Source organism: Limulus polyphemus, unplaced genomic scaffold (genome assembly GCF_000517525.1).
Source record: "Limulus polyphemus unplaced genomic scaffold, Limulus_polyphemus-2.1.2 Scaffold3421, whole genome shotgun sequence".
Taxonomy (NCBI): domain Eukaryota; kingdom Metazoa; phylum Arthropoda; class Merostomata; order Xiphosura; family Limulidae; genus Limulus; species Limulus polyphemus.
In genome coordinates this window covers 111,011-121,415 of record NW_013669031.1, presented here as the reverse complement: position 1 = coordinate 121,415, position 10,405 = coordinate 111,011, and the positions used below count along the sequence as shown (strand labels likewise).

Genomic DNA, 10,405 nt, shown 5'->3' with positions numbered 1-10,405 from the left:
TATATATATATATAGAAAATGGGGGGAGTCCAACCCCCTCATGTCATCCTGTATCACTGTGTCAAGTTTGGTGCTGATTAATCAATAAATGTGGAAACGTATAAGGAACAGATATACACACACATATATATACACACTGAACTTTACTTATATAGATTATTGGTGGGCTATACATTGGTTGAGTTACGTCAGCCCACTCAACCCAAGACAAGTGAAAAGTATTCTGTACAAGCTGAATGCCCGTCATATGATAGGCATTACTGATTATTTTTTTAGTAGCAATGCATGTATAGAGAATGACTATCCTATTTCTAGTGTTTCATGGAAACAACATTTTTTACGTATATTTGGCCATTTCCTTTAAGTATTCCTTGATTAGCATTTTGACTTTTGTATGTTTTTAAGTTATGTTCAAATGTTCTTGATAAATCATTATAGACTGAAACATACGAAAAAAAAAAACTGATTCTCAAAGACATATTCCAACTGTATGACCCTGCAAGTTATTAATTGTGGGGGTAAAGGCAGTGAATTTTATTACGAATTTCCGGGATGTTCTCCTTGGACTCTATTCCAGGTTTTTGGTTTTACTGTCTGACTTAGATATTGTCTTATGCATTATAGTTCCGGAAGGTGGTCATGAGGATACTTTTATATTTATCCGTTGGACATCAAATTGCTTGAACACCGCACGTGGAGAGTGTGACTGGTCAACATTAACATTCTGTTGACCTGGATTCATTTTGAATTTTTTTGTATTTAGTTTATAAATTGTTGGCTTAATAATTTTGATATCTCGCACTTATTTTGTATTAATCCTTCCGAATTCTAACGATGTAAACGTTTTTTTTTTTAACATTCACCACAGTTCTTTTCACAACGTTTGTGCTTCTACTTAAATAATAAGTCTTCTTTAGTTTTGTAGAGTTTTTCACCTTCTCTCCCTTGATTAAAACATCCGAAAATTGAATCTGGCGTCTCGTTTGTGTCTAATTTCACTTGTCGTCTTCCTTTGCAGCTGCCTTGGAATATTTTAGTCTTTACTGTCTCCCCCCCCCCAACTAGAGCTAATTGGCTGCTTTCCGTTTTTCTTTCTCATTTTGATTTTTATCTTTCCTCTAATGACATTTTCTCTTCCCACTGTGATGCCGCCTTAACTCCCCCTCCCCCACGTTGTTTACCATATTTCTCTCGACCTGTTGGCAAGGGACCAGTTTCATTAAGTTCGTGTCTTTCAATCACACTCGACACTAAACTTCCACGTGCTAAGAAATGTCCCCATCAACATCAGTCTTCGCCAAGTCATCGGTTGCTACACGTGCAATTCATCTCAATCACGTTTGACAAAATAATCACGCTAGACGCTTGTCCTCTTTTCCTTTCTGCTCACTACGTTCTTGTGTAAATGTTTTTTCTACTGGTCTCAATTTCCTCTCAAACCACTTTGCCCCTGTCTGTCAGTCCTTTTTTCATGTCTCCACTTAAACAGATTTTCTTGTCCACACTGATGTTTCTTTCCAAGCTGATTTGGTACCTGACACCCATGACTGTTTGGCATCACACTCCTCCAGATAAACTCCGCCCATCCACGAAAGTCATTTTTTCGTCATTTTACCACTGCCTCACCGAACCAGTACGCCGAGTTGATCCCAGTTTTGGTAAAACGTTTTTGTTTTTTTTCAACTGTTTAGAATATCGCACTCCGTTTGATATTTCATTGGTTTTCTTCCCATATGACATCTGTTTGTCATTGTTGGCTCTTCTGGCTCTTTTCCTACTTTTTCGTTTCTTTTGCCTGGGCCGGGCTTTGCCTAATGTTTATCATTTTCGGTCTGTGAATCCAAAGGTTCGTGGTTCACAGTTCGTTGTCTCAAAGACGCACTCCGCACTTTGGGGGCGTGGATGCGCTATAAGAGTGACATTAAAATTTCACTATTTTCTTAGCGAAGAGGTGGCGGTGGTTGTTGTTGATTAGCTGCCTTCTCTTTAGTCTGTCAGTTCGAAATTAAAAACGGCAATGTGCAGACAGCTCTTTGTGTAGCTGTGCGCGAAAAATTGGAAACAAATACACTTGTAGTAGCGAAGCAAAGAGGGATGACCTCACATTTCGTCGGACCTTGTCCAGAAACAAGGGAAAAGAAACCATGCGGGGATGCAGGAAAGGATTCTAGCATATACTTAATTAATGTGATAATATTTTCTCCTTAATCCAAGTTCCTTAAAAGCTATTAATAACAAGTTCCATTATAATTGCATTTTAGGTAATAAAACTCGTGTACTGACCAGTTGAGGACTCAAATTCGTACACCGACTAGTTAAGGACCCAAAATCATCTATTGGCCAGTTGAGAACAAAAGACCAAAGATCGTACAGTAAACAAATGAGAACCAAGATACATATATTGACCATTTGAGGACTAAAGATTATACATTGACCATTTGAGGACTAAAGATTATACATTGACCATTTGAGGACTAAAGATTATACACTGACCATTTGAGGACTAAAGATTATACACTGACCATTTGAGGACCAAAGATTATACACTGACCATTTGAGGACCAAAGATTATACACTGACCATTTGAGGACTAAATATTATACACTGAACATTTGAGGACTAAAGATTATACACTGACCATTGAGGACTAAAGATTATACACTGACCATTTGAGGACTAAAGATTATACACTGACCATTTGAGGACCAAAGATTATACACTGACCATTTGAGGACCAAAGATTATACACTGACCATTTGAGGACTAAAGATTATACACTGACCATTTGAGGATTTCAGTATTGAACAGCTAGCTCAGATATAAAAAAATGTTGCATCATGTCGGCTTTTCATCAAGCTCATTTGTACTGTAGAATTAGAATTTTCGACCTTGTTCAGTGAGCTGTGATATAGGCAGCAAAACGGGGTGTTTTTATGTACGGTTTTTTAAAATATGTAGTGGTATAGGTAAACGTAAAACGTAATGTTATTTGTAAAAAATCCTTAAAAAACTTCAGTTTACACGGATTACACCAATTTTCCATCATGGAGACGTTATTGTTCATAGCAAGTCAAGCTAACATAGAACGCTAAGATTTCTGGGGTTTTTACTTCAATTATAAACTTGTGAGGATCTTGGTAACGTAGTAAAAGAATAGTAATAATAATTAGACAAAGGTATCTTATTAGTAATTCCATTCTACAGGTTCGAATGAAACTCAAACTGTATCATTATTTAATTTATTAAAGATAATTAAGTCCCGTGAGACGAGCCATTTTGTGTCTTGAAGAAAACCACATTTAAGTGTATGTAGTTGCAACTCCCATCTTATCGTGATGCGGTGTCGCTGTATGCACTGAACCATTTCAGGTTATAGTACACAAAAAACATTACGTAAAAGTCCTAGATGGTATAAAAAATGAACGTTGAATATTTGTTGCTTTGTTTCCAGATAAAATCCGAAAATTTAGTTGCGGTGAACTGTATTACCAGACATTTTATTTGGATCCAAAGAGAGAAGTTTTATACGTTGGAGCCATGTAAGTACGCCACCTTTTGTGATAACTTATAACGAACTATTTGATCTGTCTTTATTTGTTTTTCGAAAAGTTATTGAAACAAACGTGTTTCAGATTTAAAAAACAAAACAAAAACTTACAGATTATAACTAAGCCTAGTTTGATCTGTCTTTATTTGTTTTTCGAAAAGTTATTGAAACAAATGTGTTTCAGATTTAAAAAACAAAACAAAAACTTACAGATTATAACTAAGCCTAACGAAATACATGATGCTATTGGATATAACCGTTGGTAGTGTGTTTCATATTTATTTAATAGTACTTTTTTTTTCATAACCACAGATTAAAGTTTATTATTTTATTTTTTTTATTCTTTTGGTTAGGGCACTTGACTAGCAATTTGTGGGCTCGAATATGTTTGCTCTTTCAGCCGTGGGGGGCGTTATAATGGAACGATCAATCCCGCTTTTTGTTGGTAACAAGTACGCCAAAAGTTGGCGATATTGGAGGCCTTTTTTCTAGAAGGACGAGTAGCTTTGCGCGAAATTCAAAACAAACGATCAGTCGTTTGGTTATAATTGTTTCCGCAATATTCGAGAAAAATAACTTGTTAAAAATATGTTAAATCTGTCTGTGTTTCTCTCCTCCGGTGTCTCAGCGGTAAGCTTTCGGGCTTATAAAGCATAAATTCGGGATACGATTCCCGTGGTGGTCATGGAGCAAACTAATATTTCATCTCTCTGCTTCGTATTTGTTGTTGGATTGAGTTTCGGCGTCAGCTTCAAGACATGAGCTTGGATGAATTTGTAGTCTAAGCACATCAAGAGTCTTTCTTAAACGTGATGATTGCTGTACATTAGTTGTAATGATAGCAATTACACAACACCTGGAGAAAAAAAAATGTAGATGTTGGTAGGGGTGCTAAAAACCGGTTGTATTTATCATGATACTAGGTGGTGTTGATTCGAAAATAAGAAAGCGAAGTCACGTGCTCGCACACTAACTAGGAAATGTTATCCGCAACATCTGTCATTATGCATTTGGACGCCATGTTATATTTAGAAAATCTTAACCTATTTCAGTAATTTTTATAACAGTCATTGACTGGCTCATTTGTTAGGTCCGAAATTTTTGTCCAAGAACTCGTAAATATCACGTGTATATATTCCAAACCTTTTAAAAGTAAACGTCTATGTTTGAACTTTTACCACGCGGATGTTCTTCGCCTCACAGCCATAACAAAATAACTTTGGCCAGTCCAGACAAAGCAAGTTAACAAACAGTCATAACAAAGCCTCTCTGTTTTTGTACACTAACTTACACGGATTAAAAATGAAATTAAGATTATCACATTTAATCCCAGCCAGCTTGTTGAGTGTATTGATATCTGCAGGATTAAGATGTATCACATTTAATCCCAGCCAGCTTGTTGAGTGTATTGATATCTGCAGGATTAAGATGTATCACATTTAATCCCAGCCAGCTTGTTGAGTGTGTTTTGATATCTGCAGGATTAAGATGTATCCCATTTAATCCCAGCCAGCTTGTTGAGTGTATTGATATCTACAGGATTAAGATGTATCACATTTAATCCCAGCCAGCTTGTTGAGTGTGTTTTGATATCTGCAGGATTAAGGTGTAATCACACCTAATCCCAGCCAGCTTGTTGAGTGTGTTTTGATATCTGCCGGATTAAGATGTATCACATCTAATCCCAGCCAGCTTACTGCGTGAAGGATGATCGGCAGAATTAAGATGTACTAATCCTTATGACAGCCAGCTTGTGTGAAGATTTTACTAAGAGGTTTTTTTGTGCACGTGTATGCGTGTTTGATTTTTTTCTTTAATCTTTTACGATCGGGGATGTATTTGCAGAGTGGCCGCGTAAAATTAGTTCCAAGTATAGAATTGTTTGTGTTTTTAAATTACACATTAAAATCGAACACGGGTTGTTCCTTATGAATGCACTTCGAGAACTTTCTTACCTTGTTCCTCTCCAATCGTTGATACCAGGACAAAGTTGTTATTCACAACGTTATATAGCAGCGTCAATTTTCACGCGTTCCATTTGTTACAAAGATTCAAACCGAAAAAAAAATGTGTTAACTTATTTAGTAGCTAATTTCTTTTCTAATCTGTTTGATATATAAACCTGATAATACAAACTATTCAATATTCATCGACAGTTTTACTGTTTAATATATTTTAAGCGTGTCTAGCGGCACAGTGTTTTGTTGGCTGAGATGTACAGTATGTTAATTCAGGTGATGATTATAAACCGTAAGGCGTTTGCGGTTACCACAGAAACCACTCGCTCAAGAACCATAACTCATGAACGACGTAACTAATTACAGTTATTCAACTTCAGTGAGCGAGGAACCCTCAACTTGAGGGGTGGCAGCAGGCGTGAGGGGTGGTCTGTCACGAGCCCCGTGCTTTGTAGAAATCGGTTGTATATACTTTAAGTAATTGTTTGCAAGATCTTAGTATAATTATTTTTCAAATCCTGCTCGGTCTCGGTTTACTTTTTTCAGAAATATTTCTAACCCTAGAAAACAGCATGACACCGTTAATTTTCCATAATTATACCTTATTGTTAATCCTCGTCGAGGAACGAAAATAAACTTACACTTCTTCAACAGGCATAATTCAGTGTGAAGTAAGATATATTGAGTTTCACACAACACTCCTGTTAAGGTACTACTTTGGGTTGTTTTAGAACAACCATTAGCAGCTTCAACAATACTGCAGTTCAATTACTCACTACACTGTTCCCGTCACGTTGTGACCATCTTATATATACCAGACTACCCCCAATCTAGTAATCTCCCGATAATTCACGAAGGTTCGAGAGAAGGAGTGGCGTGATACTAGTCACGTGACCTCGCTGACGCAACACAACCATTAGCAAAGGCTAACGACAGTTTGCAGACGTGGAAATCATGAAACGAACTTATAATACATAGCTTTGGTATGATCAATATTCTCAAAATACGACTTTGCTGTCTAGAATATGGCGTGGCAGGTTATTTTATAAAAACCCATTTGATGTGACGGGGAGCGAGAATATGATCAGTTGTAAAATCATCAACTTCATAAAATACCCTTTGATGTGAGGGGAACGAGAAATGGATCAGTTTTAAAATCCTCAACTTCAGCTCGTCTCTAATTCTTTCTTAGATCCTCATAAATATTATTTTTACCTGGCTTGTTTGGACTTTGGGTCAATATGCTAATTCTTGATGGTGGTGCCGGATTAACCCAAAGTGGGCTCCTGGGGCTGAAAAAATTAGCTCCCAACCCCACCACACATTGTGTAAATTATGATCTCAAAACTCATCCATATGGCAGTCAATTCTATGAACCCGGTCACTAACGCTACAAGGAGTCTAAATCTCGCGCACTAGGCCTATTTGCGCTTACTTTCTAACCAAAAAGATATTAGCTTTAAATATAAGGATAAAATCATATAACTGTAATCAATGTCACAATATTAAAAACGCAAAAACTATAAAAATTATAAATTTTTAAAATATCTACATTTTGAGTTTTTATCAAATTCAATTCAAATATAAAACTCGATTAAAAACATTTATTCAAAGGTCAGAACAAAGAACACTTTTTGTGAACCTCTTTAAGGCAAGGGCCCTTGGGCTCGGCATTGTGGATAATTCGGCCATGATAGATATTTGCCAAGCCTATTTTTTAGAACGTTTGTGTGATAGCAAAACAGAATATATTATAATATGTCAACTACCATATCCGGTGCGGAAGAGGTCTTTCGTCCAATACAAGTGCTCATAAGGTCGTCTGGAATACGACAGACATAGTAATAATAGTCTTAGCGCTAAATCATCAGCTTTTTATGAACAACGATTGTTATGGAGTGAACAAGATTTCTCGACTGGTCCCCTCGGGCGAGGAAAGAGAAGCAATTTAAACTCGGGGGTTAATGAATCACCACCCTTAATTAAAAACGTTTCACCACGGCCTAAACTGAGATTTAGCTTTAGACATATCACGAAAATTCACAATATTATTTAAAGTTAAGAAGTACAAATGTGTATATGTGGGGGTGGGGGGTTTAAAAATATTTAACCCTATACGTAAGAGGTGTATAAAATCCTACAAGTTCTGAGATGTAGGAGTTAAAAAATAAGTAACTCCATACAGGGGGGGGGGGTAAATGTGGAACAAGTATGTTACCCCACTAAATAAATACAAAGAGTGAATGGCCTTTTGGGGAAACATATGGCAACCCAGCACGAGTTTTTATTGTTATACTTCTTTAGAAATAAAGTATTTTCTGATTTACTGTTTGTTATAGGTGTTTGAGCACTGACAGCATATATCACGACATTGATAACGTGTTATTAATTATTTGTTGGTATTTACGTGTGTGTAAAGCTCAGGTTTTCCAGAAACTTCTGAACTTGGCCCATTAATAACGACGGTACAAACCATCGTGATTCGTAGACTTTGAACAAGATAACGATTCTTTGTACTCTCCGAGTCTTGAAAAGCAAACTTTCACTAACAGTAAATAAATTAAAAACTGTCTATTCTGACCATTGCATCTTGACGTCGAAATGCACGCGCGAAGGTCACAAAAGGTGTTAAATATTGACGTATAGGGAAGTGAAATTCTTTCTGGGTTGGTCAGCTGTAAAGTGGACACAGACATATTTTCCACCCCACCCACCCCTTATATGTGGAGGCACAAGTAGATGCGTGAAAATGAACTTGATGAAACACGAACCAGGTTCACATGTGTTTGTAGTTAAATAAAAATAAATATTGACACCATTATCCCCTGTTGTCATGTGGTACAAAGAATGTTCGTTGCCTCGTGTTGTTTGTCGAGACAAGCGGGTTTTACTGTGAATACGAGGGTTTGTAGTTTGTGCCCCGTTGATGGAAAATCATGCTTCGCATAATGGGTGCGTTATAAAAGTGACGGTCAAATCCTACGGCCCCCAGTGGCACAGCAGTATCTCTGCGGACTTACAACGCTAGAATCCGAGTTTCGATACCCGTGGTGGGCAGAGAACAGATAGCCCATTGTGTAGCTTTGTGCTTAATTACAAACAAACAAATCCTACTATTTGATTACATTAGTTCAAGAGTTGGCGGTGTGTGTTGTTGACTAGCTTCCTTGTAAACACACATAATCTACATTCACCCGTTGGTTAACTCGCCCTCGTTCCGTGTTTACACGTTGATGCTTACTGTTTTAGGTAGATCACAGCAACCCACAATGCATCACCCCATGTTATCACACGAAACATCGCGTCACGTTACCACACGAAACAGAATAGTTTCCTGAATAATTCAGTAAGTTAGATTACTACATATTTGTCAAATCCTTTACAAAAGTGGCTTCACTGTGGTCAGTATAAGACAGCTCAAAACACCCTGGTCCGGCATGGCCAGGTGGTTAAGGAGATCGACTCGCAATCTGAGGGTCGGAGGTTCGAATCCCCGTCCCACCAAACGTGCTCGCAAAACGTCGGGTGTGTCATCAACTGATGATGTCAGGTTAAAATTGGCGAAAAGTGAGGTGTCGTAAGAATGTTTAAACCAACTAATACTACCAATTTCCGTTTGCTTTAACGTCAGGTGGTCAGAGCGCTCGACTCGCAATCTGAGGGTCGCGAGTTCGAATCCCCGTCCCACCAAACATGCTCGCCCTTTCAGCCTTGGGGGCGCGTGATAATGAGACTGGTAAAAGAGTAGCCCAAGAGTTGGCGGTGGGTGGTGATGACCAGTTGCCCTTCCCGCTAGCCTTAGGGGGACGGCTAGCGCAGATAGCCCTCGTGTATCTTTGCGCGAACTCCAAAACAAATAAACAAACAAACAAAACACCATACATATCATATAAACTCTACCACTATAAAACAAACCCAGATTTCTGTCGATTTGCCTTTGCCCAGGGATACTAATGAGGGGTGGAGTTCCCCTCAGTGACAAGTGGTAAATTTAACGATATATTGGGCTTCAGATTTATTTTCCGAATTTTAGCAGCGTACTTCAAATACAACTGTATCGTATTCTAATCATTTGTATATTACTTTACATTCGTCACCCACGACCGCCATAACTTTATCGTCTGTTCCTAACGCAGTCGAACACGTTACTAAAATAAAATATATCATAAATAAAAGAACCTTTAAGATTTAACACTCACGACCGCTATAACTTTATCGTCTGTTCCTAACGCAGTCGAACACGTTACTAAAATAAAATATATCAATAAATAAAAGAACCTTTAAGATTTAATGTGTCTTATGTTGTTTTTTTTAAATATTTTTAAGGGATCGAGTTTTTCGCCTCAGTCTCTACGACATCAACGGAACAAGATGTGAGGTAAGTGGTACAAAGATAGTTTGATCAAACTTTTAAAGCTGAAACTGCCATCGAGTATAATCCTTCGTTAACTTAGGAAATGTTCGGTTTTGTTTATAAGAAATCCAAGGGTTCGTGGTCTGCTACACCGAACTATTTGTTCAGAAAAGAGTAGCCAAAGAGTTGACGGTGGGTGTTGTTAACAAGCAGCCTTTCCTCTAGTCTAGACCCGGCACGGTTAGGGCGCTTGACTCGCAATCTGAGGGTCGCGGGTTCGAATCCCAGTCCCACCAAACGTGCTCGCCCTTTCAGCCGTGGGGGACATTATAATCTTACGGTCAGTCCCACTATTCGTTGGTAAAAGAGTAGCCAAAGAGTTGACGGTGGGTGTTGTTAATTAGCAGCCTTCCCTCTAGTCTATGCCCGGCACGGTTAGGGCGCTTGACTCGCAATCTGAGGGTCGCGGGTTCGAATCCCAGTCCCACCAAACGTGCTCGCCCTTTCAGCCGTGGGGGACATTATAATCTTACGGTCAGTCCCACT

General features: G+C 38.2%; 1 protein-coding gene across 1 annotated transcript in view; it reads left to right on the top strand.

The window, feature by feature from the left end:
* The window catches only part of LOC106469316 (semaphorin-2A-like), a 36,127-nt gene that overhangs the window by 6,443 nt on the left and 19,279 nt on the right, over positions 1-10,405 (top strand). The window contains exons 2-3 of the mRNA XM_022397809.1: positions 3,452-3,539; positions 9,832-9,883. Coding sequence (XP_022253517.1) covers positions 3,452-3,539; positions 9,832-9,883 — 140 coding nt within the window. The remainder of the gene's footprint in view (positions 1-3,451; positions 3,540-9,831; positions 9,884-10,405) is intronic.